Source organism: Balaenoptera borealis (assembly GCF_965194805.1).
Source record: "Balaenoptera borealis genome assembly, chromosome: 12".
Classification (NCBI taxonomy): Eukaryota; Metazoa; Chordata; class Mammalia; order Artiodactyla; family Balaenopteridae; genus Balaenoptera; species Balaenoptera borealis.
Window position 1 is genome coordinate 70,459,796 of NC_138869.1, and position 16,559 is coordinate 70,476,354.

The 16,559-nt window shown below is 52.1% G+C and overlaps 1 protein-coding gene and 1 long non-coding RNA gene across 24 annotated transcripts in view; one reads left to right on the plus strand and one right to left on the minus strand.

The window, feature by feature from the left end:
• LOC309607057 overlaps positions 1–16,559 on the plus strand; it is a 197,447-nt gene continuing 180,888 nt past the window's right edge. For all 23 annotated transcript variants that reach the window (XR_014232196.1, XR_014232197.1, XR_014232198.1 and 20 more), the window contains exon 1: positions 1–361. This is a non-coding gene — a long non-coding RNA (uncharacterized lncRNA). The remainder of the gene's footprint in view (positions 362–16,559) is intronic.
• Positions 617–14,176, minus strand: TULP1 (TUB like protein 1; the record flags this gene model as incomplete). Its single annotated transcript, XM_082345803.1, has 14 exons — positions 617–1,106; positions 3,039–3,210; positions 5,397–5,495; positions 5,575–5,686; positions 6,713–6,825; positions 7,001–7,171; positions 10,129–10,238; positions 10,993–11,112; positions 11,189–11,290; positions 12,007–12,141; positions 13,040–13,198; positions 13,476–13,590; positions 13,963–14,014; positions 14,130–14,176. The coding sequence occupies 14 exons, from the start codon at positions 14,174–14,176 to the stop codon at positions 973–975; spliced, it is 1,641 nt and encodes a 546-aa protein (XP_082201929.1). The 3' UTR covers positions 617–972.

Below are 16,559 nucleotides of genomic sequence, written 5' to 3' on the forward strand. Positions count from 1 at the left end.
TCGGGGGCAGGACTCCCGTCGGTGCAGGGGCCCGGGTGCCGCGTCACTAGGAGCCCGGCGGAGCCGGGGCGCACGGTCTTCGGGTCTCCCTACCCCCTACCCGAGTCCCGAGCGGCCGAGGCGGAGCGCCCTCTCCCGACCGAGGGCCCGCCCCCTTACTCCTCGGGCCCCAGACCCGGCCCCGCCCTGGAGGCTGCGCCCGCCCTGCCCGAACCCGGTTTGTCTGGTTCTCCCCGAGAGGCTTGTTTCTCGAATTTCTCCCTTTCCCCCTCTTCCCGGACCTCCGGGGCCCTCCCTCTCGGCCCGGCTCCCCGGGGCCCCCGCGGGGGGCGTCTCGACACCGCGAGCCAGCCGAGTTTCGGTAGGACCCACGATGGGCGCGTGGGAGGGGACGCGGGAGCGCCCGGGGCCTGAGCGGGGTGGGGGGTGGGGAAGGGAGGCCTCCAGCCCGCCCTCCGGACCTCTCCCGCGCTCCGGACCCCTCCCGCCGCCTCTTTCTCCGCACGCGCTGAAGAACCACTGCTCCTCTTGGCCTAGGACGCAGCTTTATTGGGGATGTGGGTACCCGGTTTTCGTTCCCCATCACCTACCCCCTCCTCGGAGCCCGCCCCCCTCCTTGGAGCCCTAGTATGGTCCCAGAGGGGGTTAAAACAACACTGACTACTGCTCCTGGACAGGAAGTGACTGGGGCGCCGGGCGGGGGTGGTGTTGGTGAAGCGGCGCAGGCTAGCTCCGCGACCAGATGTGCGGCTCCAACTCCAGATGTTCTTCATCTCCGTCCGACCCGCCGTGTGAGCTCCTCCCCTGCCTCGGCCTGTGCCAGGCTGGGCAGTGGATGGAGGTCACCCGGAGACAGAGGGGTCAGCCCCCGACAAGGGAGGAGTCTTCAGTGGGGACTCTGGTGAAGGGACCGTTAAAGCCTCCAAACTGAATCCTTTCCCCAACCCTGGCGGGCGCTGAGGACAACTAGGGTCACTCGCAGGCCAGCTTCCCGTCGAAACTGGAGAGGGCAATGGCGAAGGCCTGCAGGGCGCACAGCGGGTACCGGTAGTCTAGGGTGAAGGCGTCCTCTGCCACGCGGCCGAACTGCAGCACGATGTAGTCGGCTATGGATACAGACGGGGCGGGGGGGTGGGCGCCGGCCCGAGACCTCTTGGGTTCTCCCTCCTGGCAGACAGTGCCCTCAACATTGTGGGAAGTCCCCCACTCTTGCATTGGGGCCCCAGTCCTTAGCCACGTCTCAGTTATTCACCCCACCGTCCATCTACCCTCTTATCTCGCCCAGCAAGCCCCACTTGCCTGCAGCTTTACCAGCCACTGTAAGCCCCTGAGGGTGACGACCCTGCCTTACCTTCTGCTGCCCAGGGCTATGCATATGACCAGCCCACACTTAGAGGAACCGGTCAAACTTCCTTAAGCCTAGAATCCTTCCTTTCCAACGCCTCTGTTGTCTTTGCCCCATTCCTTCTTCTTCCCACCCCCAGACCCCAAGTCCTGTCTTAGACCACCAGCCTCATGGTTCCCTTCCTTAACCAGTGGCCCCCTCAGCCCCCATCCCATATCTGGCCCAGGTTTCCAGCCTCAATCCCAACACCTCCCCCAGCATCCATAGGGACAGAATGTTGCTAAAAATACCCCCAACCTCGGCCGACCAGGCTCCACCAGAAATGTGATCTGGAGAGCGGTTTTTCAAGGCCTCAGGACAGGTGACACAGGGGGCACATCCCTAGGATGGAGTGGGGGTGGGGAACTCGCTCAATGTTAACCAATCCTGGGAACCTGGAAAGCCCCTGGGAGATAACTTTCCATATCCAAACCCCTTCACCCTAGTGGGGACCTCTCCCCAAGGCTTGTAACAGGGGACATTTTCACTTAATTGTGTTCAAGGTACATTTTGTTTCCGTAACTCTTCGAGGGCAGGCCTTTGACCTCACTGGAGAGAGAACGATAGAAATGCTTGATTTATATTTCCTACTCCTAAAAGGCAACCATCCTCATGGGGTTGGGCACTGGAGCCAGACTACCTGGGTTCTAATCCCACCTCTGCCTCTCACAAGCTATATGTATAAGTTACTTCTCTGTGCCTTGGTTTTCTCCTCTGCCAAATAGGGACAATAATAATACCTTTCTCACAGGGCTGTTGAAAAGATTTAATTTTTTTTTTTTCGGTGGCGCAGCTTGCAGAGATCTTAGTTCACCGACCAGGGATTGAACCCATGCCCTTAGCAGTGAAAGCACAGAATCCTAACCACTGGACCGCCAGGGAATTCCTGAAAAGATTTAATGATTCAGTATCTGTGAAGTCCTGAGAACAGTGCCTGGTCCATAGAAAGCACTGTGTAAGTGTTTATGAAATAAATTTTGAGGGACAGGGTAACTGCCTGGAGTTGCTGAGAGACTTTGGATAATGGGCGGCCCTCTCTGAGCCTCAGCATCCTTCTTGGCCACGTGGGGGTTGGTCTATCAGTCTTTTTTATTTTTAAATTTTTATTTATTATTATTATTATTATTTGGATGCGTCACGTGGCTTGCGGTATCAGCTTGCGGGGTCTTAATTCCCTGACCAAGGATTGAACCCAGGGCCACGGCAGTGAAAGTGCTGAGTCCCAACCACTGGACCGCCAGGGAACTCCCTATCAATGTCTTTTAAGCTCCAGCAGCGTAACTGTCCCTTCAATACAGTCTTACCCAGAATACCCCAATATCTACCCCAGGCTCTAGTCAGTGCTAGAAAAACGGCCTGGAACAGTGAGCCCCAAGACACCTGCTTGGAATATATGAGGCTCCTGGGAGCACCATGTCAATGCCCCCGCAGGAGAGAGTAACCTTCCTGAATGTTCTGGCTCCAGAGATAAAGGACAGCTCCACTCCGGTATGTGTGTGTGTGTGTGTGTGTGTGTGTGTGTGTGTGTGTGTGTTATATATATAGAGAGAGAGAGAGGGAGAGAGAGAGATGGGGGGTGGGGGAAAGACTTGAGTAAGGGTTGAGGTCACGGAGGTGGTGGGGAACAGCCTGGCTTGGGTCCTCAGATACTCACGGTCATCGGCGTGGACAATCTGGAAGTTCTTGACCGAGGCCTGGGTGACTCGGCCTTGGAAGTTGAGGGTGTAGGAGCCACTGTCATCATTCCAGACGGGGGGCTTGTTGTGTAGCTCGATGAGGCTCTCCAGTGTCTTGTTCTGCCAGCGCACCAGCAGCCCGTCGCTGGCCTGGGGTGCCACGGGTGGGGCAGTATTAGGGAGAGGACAGTTAGGGGTGGCCGAGATATCTCAGGACTGGTGGTGGTGGGGGGGCTGGGGATGTGTGCATGCCCTTGTGTGTGTGCAGCCTCGGTGTCAACGTCCATGTGGGGTGTCCTTGAGCGCATGCGCGGTCTCTGTGGCATCCTTATGGGCAGGGTGTGTATCTGTGAGAATGGGCTTTGCTGTGGGATGCCAAAGTGGAGGGTTGGAAAGTGGAAAGTAGCATCTGGCATACAGGAGGTGCTCGATGCCATTGGTGCCCAAGGGGGTCTTAGGAACGGCCATATGCTGGCACCTATTACAAGGATGAACGAGCTATTCTAGGACTTACAAGGAGCTCACAGTTGAGCTTGGAGAGATGTATAGGTAAAGAGTAGTTAAAATAAAATGTCCTGGAAGAGTTTCTGGAAGGAAGGCGCAGTGTCTGTATGATGGTGCTCTTGAGACATTTCTTTCCTTAGTTTCTTTGTCATCTGTTCATGTTCATGACTTAGAATGAGTCCACTCGAGATCGTGTCCTCCAAGAAGCCTTCCTGACCCCATGTCTGATTTAGATGTCAGCTCTGAGCTTCCATTACACCTTGCTCTTACCATTTCTCCCACTGCACTGTTATGAACAGAATTAGATACCCTAACAGCATGCACAGTATTTGACTAATGGCTCTGTGCCTCAGTTTCCCTCACAACAGGGTTTTGTGAAGATTAAATGATTAATAGTGCATGAAGTGTTATTTAGATCAGTTCCCGGCACAGAGTAAATGCTCAATAAATATCAGATATTGTTTTGATGGTAACTCTTGTGTTGATTTTGGATCTTCAGTGCCTGGCTTTAATAAATGATTGTGGAATGAATGAACTGTAAGATGATGAAGAGATACCCAAAGCAGCACTGGGTAGTTCTTACCAAGCCCAAACACACGTGGGAGGCACTGCCTCTGGAGGATTTATGTGTTTATTCCAGGACGGAAGGAGCAACTGTGGAACCCACAGGCTGTTAAAGACCGGAGCCTCCCAGGGCTCGTGCCCCATGGGTTGGCCAGGCCTCTGATTACAGTGTGACTTTCCAGCAGGGAGGGATGTGTGATCAGCTGATGGGAGTATTCTTTTTCATTGCAAATGAGTAAAGTGACATCACTGTGAGTGTCGACATGCCAGTCATCGGTCTCTGAAATCCTGGGCTCACCCAACTTGCAGTGCTAAGGAGCAGAGCGTGGGACTGACACACTGAAGGAGGCCACCTCTCTCCTGGCCATCTCTCCATCTTACCCTACCCCTCACACTCACAAACACACAAAACAAACAACCTTTGCTTTTTAAAATATGTCAATCATATCACTCCTTTCCTCAAAACCCTGCTATAGCTTCCTGTTTCTCTGAGTAAAAACCAGTTATACAGACTCATCTGCCCCTCACTGTCACCTCTCTGACCTGCTCCTCCAACCCACCAGGCACTCCTGCCTCAGGGCCTTTGCACTGTCTCTTCCCCCTTCCTGAATGTTCTTTTCCTAGATATTTGCAGGCTTGCTCCTCACCTCCTTCAAATTTCATCTTCTCGGTGAGGCTCACTCTGACCACTGTATTTAAATTGAAACCTACACACACACACACACACACACACCCCTCATCTCCTTTCCCTTGTTCGACTTTTTCTTTTTTCCCCACAGTACTTATCACCTTCTAACATACTACACAATTTACTTATTTATCACAATTATTGTCTACTGTCTGCCTCCCTCCACTAGAATGCCAGTTTCATTAGTGCAGATCTTTGTTTTGTCCACTGATGTCTCCAGTTGCCTAGACTAATACCTGGCACTCAATGTATGTGTGTTGAATGAATATATGAATGGATTTGATGTAAACTGAAAAAAACAAAGCAAAACAAAACAATCCCTATTGTGCTTGTTTCGGTGAATTCAGTGAAAAACTGAATTCTTGTGGAATTCATTCCACAAGTTGCCAGAATGAATTTGTGACAGGGTGATGGGGTGACAGGGTGATTTGTGACAGGGTGATGGGTGTGCTCAGGGGTTTGGGTACTGGGCAGGCCGAGCACCCCTCCCCCACCCCCCAGCTTCCCAGGAGTGGGTTACAAGCAGGTCAGTATGGAGCAGGACCCTCTGGGAAGGGCCTCAGGGAGGTGCGGGACTCACATTGCGGGGCCGAATGGGGACCCTCTCCTTGTCCGAATTCATGCCGGGAATGATGACCGTCATGCGCCGGGGACCTCGGAAGCCCAGCACGTTGGTTTCCTGGGAGGGAGATGCGTGTTAGGCCGGCCCCGGCGAGAGGAGGGGCCTGCCTGCTGCGGGGGACAGGTGGGACTCTCACATAGATCACAGCCGCCAGCTCCTGCCGAAGGCTCCCCACATCCGTGCTACCTCCGCGGTGCGGGTTCTGCCCGTTGTCAAAGACGGTAAAGCGGTTCCCCAGGAGGTTGGACCTGCAAGCAGGGTGGAGCTGGGGGCGGGGCTGAGGAGGGTCCACACCCTTCCTCCCAGACCCTTCCTCACAGCCAAGCTTTGAGAGCTTCCTACCTCAAGCATGGGTGTGTATTAGGACCCGAGCAATTCAGGTCCCCTGCCACTGGCTTCCCCCATGAAGTCTTTTTAAAAGCTGGATCTAGAAGGAGACTGGGCAGCTTTCAAATCTCAGCTCCATCTCTTACTAGCTGTATGACCCCAGGCAAGTTACTTAAACTCTTAGTCTCAACTTCCCCATCTGTAAAATGGGCATGATAACAGTATTCACCACATTTGGTTGATAAGAGGATTGAATGGATTAATATTTGGAAGTTACTTAGAAATACACCTAACACATAGGTAGGCCTTACATAAGTGTTTGTTAAATAAATAAATTAAAGAAATAAGGCCTGACTCGGGGGTTCACTTTCCCTTCACCTCTCAGATTTGTGGTGAGGATTGAATGAGCTATATGGAGAGACATAGCACAGCGTAGGTGCTGAATATTTATTCGTTCGTTCAGTTGGTAAATATTTATTGAATAGCTACTATGTGCCACGTGCTAGGAATTCAACCATGAACAAGACAGGCATAATCCCTGTCCCATGGACCTTATGTCCTACTCCAAGTGAGGTCTCTGGACCAGCAGTGTGGGCATCACCTGGGTGCTTCTTAGAAGTGCAGAACCTCACTCCTTGCCCAGACCCACTGAATATTTTTTTTGGGTGGTGGGGGGCAGGGGGCTCACCCTGCAGCTTGTGGGATCTCAGTCCCACAGACCAGGGATTGAACCTGGGCCACGGCAGTGAAAGCCCAGAATCCTAACTACTAAGCCACCAGGGAACTCCCCCCACTGAACCATTTTAACAAGACCCCCAAGTGATCTATGCCTGTCAAAGTGTGAGAAGCCCCGGGCCAGGGGACAATTCCAGAGTGTCCGATGTGGTGAGCACTCTGCCAGGCACAAGGGGACAGAGGTGACTGGCCACTGAGCTTCCCAGCCCCACCTCAGCTTCCCGATGAAATTCTCCCCTCCTCGGGACAGATTGGTGGGGTCGCTGGAGATGAGGTAATTGGCTGTCTTGCTCCGTTTCCGTTTCCTGCCAGCCAGGAGGAACACCTGGGGAGAGGGGTCGCAGAGATGCGCTGGAGGAAGGAGGTGCACCCGGGGAAAGAGAAGGCCCATTTGCCCCGCAGCCCTCCCCCCACCCCACTTTGGCTCTAGACTCTCCCTCAGTCTGGGTCCTGGCCCCTCCACTCTCCGTCCCACTGGCTGCCACCTCTCTCCGACCCACCTTCTTCTCTGTGTCCAGGTGCAGGAAATAGGAGGGATACAGGCCCCGGTCCATGCCCTTCTTGTCCCGGGTCAGCCGGCAGCGGACCGTCTGGCCCTGGGGGGCAGGCCGAAGCACGAACTCCTGGGGTTCGTCCACTTCCACGGGTGGGGATGGGGCCCTCTCCTCCTTCTGGGTGGGAGCAGAGGGTGCATCAGCCCCAGAGCACTAGCTCCCCGGCCCTCAGCAGGTCCCCAGTGCCGGGATGCAGGCAGGGCAGGCAGGACAACTCACCGTTTTCTGTTTGGGGAGAGAACAGAGGCTGTTAGAGTGCAGCCGGCCCCTCTCCCTCCCCCAGCAGCTCGCCAGGCCTTGTTAGGAGGCTCTGGGGAGCTTTGTGCTTTATTACTATTTTGTGTAGCTTGTGGTTAAGAGCCCAGACTCTGGAGCCAGACAGCCTGGGTTCAAATCCTGGTTCCACCACTAACTGTCTGTCATGGTTGTTAAGTTTTAACCACACTGTGACTCAGTTTTTTCATCTGAGAAGTATGTAGGGTTGGGGTGGATACCTGGGACAGACCTTAGTTTATATATTTAACAGACACTCATAGAAAGTCTACCAATGTGCCAGGAATTATTCTAAGCACTTTCCAAATATTAACTCATTCCTCTTATCAGTAGCTACTGAGGTAGTTGTTCCATTATACAGGTGAAGAAGCTGAGGCTCAGAGAGCTTAAATAACTTGTCCAAGTTCACATAGTAAGAGGTGAAGCTGGGCTTTGAATGCTGTTAAACCCAGAGCCTTTAGAAAGACCTTCCATCATATGGATGCTCTCAGGGGGTGAACTGAGGTGAGGCTGAAGGTGCGGATTGCTGTGTTCTAAGCACATGGTGTTATAGAAGTGTCAGCTACCACTATATAATTATAGCAGACAGTAAATACTCAATGAATGTAGCAGCCAACCTCCAACATGGCCCCCGATGCTCCCTGCCTCCTGGTATTTACGCCCTTGTGTAGACCCCTCCCACACTGTATCAGGGTTGGTCTTTGTGACCAATAGGATATGGCAGAAGTGATGGGCGGTCACTTCTAAGGCTAGGTCATAAAAGATATTACAGCTTCTGCCTTGCTGTATCTCTTGGGCCACTCTTGGGCTCTGGGGCAAGTTGGCTGCCATGTCTTAAGGACACTCAAGCAGCCTCTGGAGAGACCTCCAGCCAACAATCATGACAGTGAACCATTTCAGAAGTGGATCCTCCATTTCCAGTCAAGCTTTCAGAATGACCACAGCCCCAGTTGACATCTCGACTGCAACCTCACAGGAGACCCTGAGCCAAAACTACCCCTGCTAAGCCACTCTTAGATTTCTGACTCACAGAAATTAAGAAAATAAATTGTCGTTTTAAGTTTTGGGGTGGTTGTTATATAGCAATACATAGTCAATACAATGAATGAATAAATAAGCTCATTTTGCTCATTGAAAAACTTTTAATAACTATGTGGTTGCATTAGGCCCTAGGGTGGCCTAGTGACCACCCTACCATTGCCCCTTCTGTTCTTACAAACCTAGTGCCCTTTGCTGTCATGTTCTGTCCCTCACAAGAGGGGGAACCAAGACTCTAACTCCAAGTTTCCCAGCTGGGGAGACAAGGGACTGCCACCTGGGTGTGTGCATTTCAGGTGTAAATGCTGTCTGGGAGTCACTAAGAAGCCCTGATGTGCTGAGGTTGCCCATTTTTGCTGAGGGCAGGTTTGCACTGTGTGTGAAGTGAGGCTGGTGTTAGGGAGCGGGCCCTTAGCCTCCAGGTAAGTGGCATCTCTTCTCCGCTCTAGGCTGCTCCAGAAGAAACTTGGGAAATCCAAGACTATGTTTGGAACGTGGTGTGGGGAAAGCCAGACTCATTCAAACATTTCTACAGAGGTGAATTTCAAGGGCCTACTATATTAAAGGCTGTACTGCAGTTATATTCTTTCTGGAAGACAGTAAACTGGCCTTTCGGTTATATATCAGTTTCTGGTGATCTTGGCTAATGTGAATCAGTACTCCAAGACCTGACCACTCCTGTAGAAAGGAATAAACCCACAAACTAAGATCCCCCCAGGCCCTGCCCTCAGGATGATCTCTCCATTCATGGAAACCTGTTTCTCGAAGACTTTCATCACTTTCTTTCTCCAGTTCGACCTCTCTCTCCTGCTTACTCCTGCCTGTGCATGTTGGTACCTGAGTCCTGTTTGTGAGCGGTGGCTGTATAGGAAATATTTAACAACGTGTTCTGCCCATGGAGACTGCCCCGTCAGAGTGGACACTGGTAGGACTGGAGGAGGTCCTGGAGGCCTCTGATGGCCAGTGTTAACCCTTTGGTTGCTGGATAGTTTGGATGCTGGAAGGTTGGGAGGGCCTGGGTGGGAGAGCAGAAGGCACTCTGAGCAGTATCTCAGAGCAGCAGAGTGGAACTATTTTAATAACTCAGGTACGGGGTGGATGGGTGGGAAGGTGGGAAGAATTGGGAGATTGGGATTGACATATATACACTAATATGTATAAAATAGATAACTAATGAAAACCTGCTGTATAGCACAGGGAACTCTACATAATGCTCTGTGGTGACCTAAATGGGAAGGAAATCCAAAAAAGAAGGGATATATTATGCATATAGCTGATTCACTTTGCTGTACAGCAGAAACTAACACAACATTGTAAAGCAACTATACCCCAATTAAAAAAAAATAATAGCTCAACTACAGCTGGCTGTCAGTCAGTCAGTGTGCCCAGGGATGTGTATGCATGTGTCTGTCTGCCTGTGCTCCACCTCCCTGGTACAGAAAATGTGTGGCTCTCATGTGGGGGCCATGAGAGCATCTCCGGCTGTGTCTGATAGTTAGGCTGCAGGGGGGAGGGCTCAGAGCGGGTGACATAAGGCCCCCGGGTGGCCAGTCCCAGCCTGGTGACCCCACAGCTGCCTCTTCTGTTCTCACAAACCTGGTTCCCTTTGTCCTCATATCCTGTCACCAGAGAGGCAGCTAAGATTCTAACCCCAAGTGACTCCATGGTCCCAGCCCACGAGATCCCACAGTCAGGTCCCCCAAGCCCAGGCCCCTGCCACTGCTCCCTGGAGGGACCTCACCCTCTCCCGTCTGGGCTCCAACCTTTTTGCCTTTTCCTTTTGCTTTGCCCTTCTGATTGCTGTTCTTGGTCACCACAGCTGCCACCTCTTCCTCCTCCTCCTCCTTCTCCTCTTCTGAGCCTTTGGGAGTGCCTGAGCATTGTAGGGGAGCAAGTCTGTTAACCCCTTACCCTGGCAGAACCCATCATGTTTTGCAAGGTACGTCCAACACCCATGCCTCACTTGGACCCCTCCCACAACCACAAGAGAGCAACCCCCTTTCACTATTATCAGAAAGTAATAGGGCTTCCCTGGCTGCGCAGTGGTTAAGAATCCACCTGCCAATGCAAGGAACATGGGTTTGAGTCCTGCTCCGGGAAGATCCCACATGCCGCGGAGCAGCTAAGCCCGTGCGCCACAACTACTGAGCCTGTGCTCTAGAGCCCGCGAGCCGCAACTACTGAAGCCTGCGCGCCTAGAGCCCGTGCTCCACAACAAGAGAAGCCACCGCAATGGGAAGCCCGCTCGCCGCAACTAGAGAAAGCCCGCGCACAGCAACAAAGACCCAATGCAGCCAAAAATAATAAATAAATAAAATAAGTAAATTTAAAAAAGAAAAGAAAAGAAAGTAATAGCCTCAGAAAAGCTAAGACACTGCCTGAGGCCACACAGCAATTAAAGTGGGGGTCAAGATGCCCCCAGTCTTCTGACTTTATTATTTTTTTTAATTGGAGTATAGTTGCTTTACACTGCTGTGTCAGTTTCTGCTATACAGCAAAGCGAATAATCCATACATATACCAAGTCTTTGACTTTAGAACCCCTACTCCTCACCCTATGCTGCATCCCTCCTTCCACACCCACGACTGCCTCTGGATGTCCTGACACCAGAGGCCACTGCCACCCACCTTTCTTCTTCAGAGCTTTTTCCCCAGGGTCATCCCCCCCAACCAGAAACATGGCTGCCGGCGTCTTCTTCCTCACTCTGGTCGGGCTCACTGAGCTGTCCTTGTCGGCCTCCCCGGACCCTGTGTGTGTGGATGTGAAGAGGTCACACCCCCCGCCTCACCCAGAGTCCCTTGTTCCTCCACAGACCAGGCTCACCTTTCTTCTTCATCTTTCTCATCTTGGTCCCTTCCCCTGCTGATGCCTCCTTCTTCTTAATCCGCAGAGGTTTCAGTGGGGGGACAGGGCTTCCCAGGTCCTCTGGAAATGGAGGGTGGGAGTTAGACAAAGAAGAGCCACCTTCCAATCTACTCATTGTTCCTTCAGTCCCCAGGGAGCCCCAGAGCACCTTCTGCTTGTCTTGTTTTTAACCCTGAGTCCAAAAAGGACTGGATGAACACCAGGAGTTTAATAAGTAGTTAATGAATGAATGGATGAATGCCAGGCCTCCTAACTGAGCCTCTGAATCCCAGCTCCCACCCCATCTCCTCCAGAAAACCTCCTGTGGTCAGTGCTACAGACAGTCCTCCCCACCCCTCCGAGAAGCCCAAGGTCCTAGCTATATGTCCACATGTAGACCAGGCCCCAGTACCCATGGGGCAAGGTTCCCCAGCCAGGGAGCTATCACAGCATTTATTCACTGTTTGATTTTTTACTATAATCACTTTGATACTTTTGTAAAAATCATAAAAATAATCCATCTAGAGTTAAAAAAAAAATCACAAAGAAAACTAAAATCCTCTGCCCTCCCTGGCTCACAGAGCACCCTGGGCAGGGGGCTGGGGGGATGGTGGAGGGAGCACATAATGATTTAAGGACCATCGGAGGGAAGAAACCACCAAAGGGAAAAACTCTTGGGTCCAGGCACCGGGGAGCTTTTTGATGTCTCAACTCCTGTGTATCCATGAGACACCAGGCCCCTCAGGGGCAGGGCTAGTTTTGTGTGTCTTTGCCGCCTCTGGACCCTCAACACCCACCCTTTGGACCCTGGGCCTTGGCCTTCCTCTCCTTGATGTCTGCAGAAGCCTTCTCTTTGGGGGGCTTCTTGGGTGGCAGACGGATTTCCTCTTTCTTTTCCTTCTCCTCCGTGTCCTCTTCCTCCTCCTCATCCCCTGCAGGTAAAAACTCCTCATAACGGGGGCTGGGGTGGGCCCCATTATCTGGGGATCCCAGTCCTTCCAGATTGCTGGGAGGCGGTGAAGGAGCTGGGGGTAGGAGGCTCCCCTTCTGGAACAGAAACAGGAGGAAGAAAGGAGTTTCGGCACCTTCCTCAAAGAAGGGGGTGACCCCAGAGTCCTCCAAGGTCTACAAGTCAGGAGAGAGAGCTGGAGTTGGGGGGATGCTGAGGGCTTGGCAATCCTGTTCTGGGAAAATGCCCTTCTCTGCAGGTCCTTCCTCTCTCTCTGGGACCCTCAGTTCCTCACACACTCTCCTGGGGTCTTTCAGTTTCCCCTTCTCAGCCCCTTCTAAAAGACACCTGCACTGCTTCTCCCACTCTGCTTCTCCCTGTCCTGGTCTGTTGCCGTTTCTAACTTCTAGCCAGACCCATCTGAGCTACCTCCAGCCCCTAGCTGCAGGGTTTTTTTGTTTTTTAATTTTTTAAAATATTTATTTATTTAAAAAAATTTTTGGCTGTGCCGGGTCTTAGTTGCAGTACGCAGGATCTTCCTTGTGGCATGCGGGGGTCTTTAGTTGCGGCATGCATGTGGGATCTATTTCCCCGACCAGGGATGGAACCTGGGCCCCCCGCATTGGGAGGGTGGAGTCTTACCCACTGGACCACCAGGGAAGCTGCAGTTTAAGGCAAAACTCTTAACCTCAATGTGCCTCGGTGTCCGCCTCCCGAAGATGGGACAAGAACACGAGAATAAAGGTTTTCCTAGCTCAGAGACGAAGCCAGGGACGTGCACGCGGTTTTTCCGAGTTGTCTGCCTCTCTCCATCTGCTGTTCCTGTCCAGCCCCTTCCCTCCTCCTCTCCAGACGCCCCCTTCCTTTTGGCGCTCTCTCACCGTCCTCCGCGTCTGCGGCGCGGGCTACCAGGAAGGTCTCCCGGGGGTCGCGCTTCTTGGCCTCGGGGTCCCTGAGGAACTTGGCGTAGACCGTCTGCAGCTCCCTGGTCTCGGCGGGCTCCCGGGAGGGCTCCTCCCGCGGGCTCCTCCTCCGTCCCGCTGAGCCGAGATGCGCGGGTCAGGCGGGACCTCCAACGGCGTCCACTCCCCCTCAGGCTCCTCACCCTGGGGTCTCCCTTGGGCTCTGTTTCCACCTTGGACATCCCTCTCCCAGCTTTCATCATCCCTACACTCCTCCTACCCCCCAGCTCAACCCCAAGCCCGCTCCGCCCCTTACCCCTCCAGTTACCCCCCCCTCCCACGCCCCTGCTCCCAGGGAGGGTTCCCAGACTCAAGGACACCCTCGCCTGCGGTCCTTCCCTCCCGTGACTCTCACCCTGGGGGGCGCCCCGGGGCTCAGCCTTCCGCACGCCTCCAGGTCTCCGGGGCTTGGATCCCGTGGGGCAAGGGGACTCTGGGGCTTCTGTCTTCTTCTTCCTCAACTTCTGTCGCTGCAGAGTGGGGGTCAAGAGGAGGGAGGGGAAGGAAAGGGGGGCTCTGAGGGCTGCCTATCACTCTCTAATCCCTTGAGCCGCCAGAAATAACCGCAGATTATCCGGAGTGGAACTGCGCCCCTTCTTGGGGTGAGGAAGGATGACCCCCTCCCGTGTACCACTGCCACCTCCAATGCCCCAAAGCCCAAGTTCATCCCCTGGACACCCCATACCCCCAAACACCCCCTTCGTGCAAAAACAGAACAAAACAAAAACCTCCAGGGAAGCAACAAGCCCCAGAGGCTGCTGAGGGGGACCCTCCCCACTCTCAGACCCCCTACCCTGCATGGGGTGCTCTTTCTGTCTCTTCTCCAAGCAGGGGTGACATACCTGCTTGGTGCGCTGCTGGACCTCCGGGCTCTGGCCCTCTTCCTCATGCCCGCTGAGGGTAGCAAAGGAATCAGTCTGTCTCCCTCCCCTTTTCCTGCCCCTCCCCAAACCCTCCATCTGGCCCCCCAACCAGGGTTCAGGTAGGATGAGGTGAGGGCTTTCCAGACCTGTCTGAGGCCCACACCTCTCGGAGGGTGTCGTCCTGCAGCGGCATGGTGCCTGCGCCTATCCACAGCCCCTGCTCTGGCCACCCTGCAGCCTTAGAAGCTTCCCCGCGGGCCCCAGCTAATCCGGGCTCAGCTTTACCCCCACCTCCTGCTGGCTCAAGAGGGTGGCAGCACTGTGGGAGGTGCTCCTGCCCCGAACCCACCCCCCTGCCTGGCCCACTGAGGGAAGAGGCTGAAAACTCAGATCCTCAGTGGCCTGAAGGATGGCATCACTGTACCAGGTCCTCCCGCGCCCTGAGCTTTGGCTTAGAGATGCTGATTTGTATTGATAATTTGTTGGTGGTAAATGGGGCATGGGAAGAAAATATGACATCAGATCCTGTATTTATCTTTCTTTTTCATTAAAAAAATAAAAACTAGGATTTACTAATATTTAATGGATTGATAGATGCATGTGTATATACTTTATAAAGAAACATGCCTATATTCTGGGTGTCCACCTAAATATCTTTTTACTGATAAGGAACTTTTTTTTTTTTTTTTTGGCTCACCTTGCAGCTCGTGGGATCTCAGTTCCCCAACCAGGGATCAAGCCCGGGCCCTCAGCAGTGAAAGAGTGGAGGCTTAACCACTGGACCACCAGGGAATTCCCAGGAACATGCTTTTTTAAGAGTTTAGAGACAAGGGATGTAGTGTTGATGTGATTAATATCATGGGAGAGGTTTGGCTAAGTGCAGAGGAAGCCCAGAAGAGGGGCCCTATTGGGGGTCCTAGAGGCTTCCTGAAACCTGATCTAAAACTTGAAACTCAAAAAGGTGAGGGGGGTTCTGCAGCCAAAAAAAAAAAAAAAAAAAAGAAAGAAAGAAAAAAGAAAAAAAGGAAAAAAAAAAAGTGGGATGGGCTATACCTGGAAAGGGAACAGCAAGATAGAGACCTAGAGGTTAGAATCAGGCAGATGTATTCAAAGGTCTAGAACTAGGAGGGAGGCAGCTGTGTCAGGCATGGGTCAGTCCTGAGCCCAAGCTCTAAGCTCTGCCGCTTAAGAGGTGAACGTCCTTGGGTGACAGATTTAACCTCTCTGGGCCTCCATTTCCTCATTTATAAAGTGGGTTTGATAAAGCACTGACCTAGTAGGGATGTTGTGCAGATTAAGTGAGATGACAGATGGAAAGCTGCATACAGTGAGGGCTCAAAAATTGGTAATTATGTGCTCCTTTTCGGAGCACTTCAGCTTCATCTCTGTCTCCTCAGCATTTACAGCACAACTTGACACATGATTGGGGTTCATTTTTTTCATGAGTGAATTAATGAGCACAGTTTTTCTTTTTTTTGGCTGTGCGGCTTGAGGGATCTTAGCTCCCGGAGCAGGGATTGAACCTGGGCCTCAGCAGTGAAAGCGCTGAGTCCTAACCACTGGACTACCAGGGAATTCCTTATTTCATGTGATTTTCACTGGACAAGAGTCCAGTGAGATAGGCAAGGTAGCGATTATTATCTCCATTTTATAGGTGGAGAAACTGAGGCCCAGGGAGGTGAAGTGACCTGCTCAGTATCAGCCAGATGGTAACCAGCTCTGTCTCCTGTCAGAGCTTTTGTTCTTAACCCTTTTATATTTTATACAGTCAAAACGATTAGAGATGGAATTTGAATGAAACAGTCTTTTTGCCTTTCGCCACTTCCTTGGTCCACCTGATTCAGATGTGCCATAATTAATCTTCCTAAAGTACCACTTCTTCTGTTGACACCTGTGCTCAAAAATCGTCATTGGGTCCCTACGATCAAGTTTAAGTGTGCTGAGTTGGCATTCAAGGCTCTCCCTGATCTGGCTCCAATCTGCCTTTCTAACTACGGGGCTGTCTCATACCCTACTCTCCATCCAGCCCCATAGGTTTACTTATTTCCTTTGTACTTTCTCTCCTTCATGCCTTTGTTCAAGCTGTTCCCTCCTGGAATCCCTATTCCATGAAACCCATCCAACCCTAAATAGCCCTCAAGTCCCAACCTCCAAGATTCTTTGGTCCTCATCTGACTCTGAATGTGTAATAATCATAATAGCATTTATTGACCACCTACCGTGCGTGAGGCCCTTGTTCCCATTCTCTCACCACCCTCATGATGATATTTATAAGGCAGACACTAAAACCCTGACATGAAAGGTAAGGAAACTCACAGCTGAGAGTCAGTCAACAAGTATTTCCTGGGCACTGACTCTGTGCCAAACAATACTGGGTATACAGTGATGGACAAAAAGATGTGGTCCCTGCCCTCATGGAGCTTCCATTCTTGTGAGAAAGACAGATGGTAAAGCCATAAATACACAAATTAGTTTTTTTTTTTTTCTGAAACATTTATATTAACATATTTCCATACATATTTCCATACAAATACAAATATAAGATTTTTAGAAATTTCATGTAATGTCTGAAACAT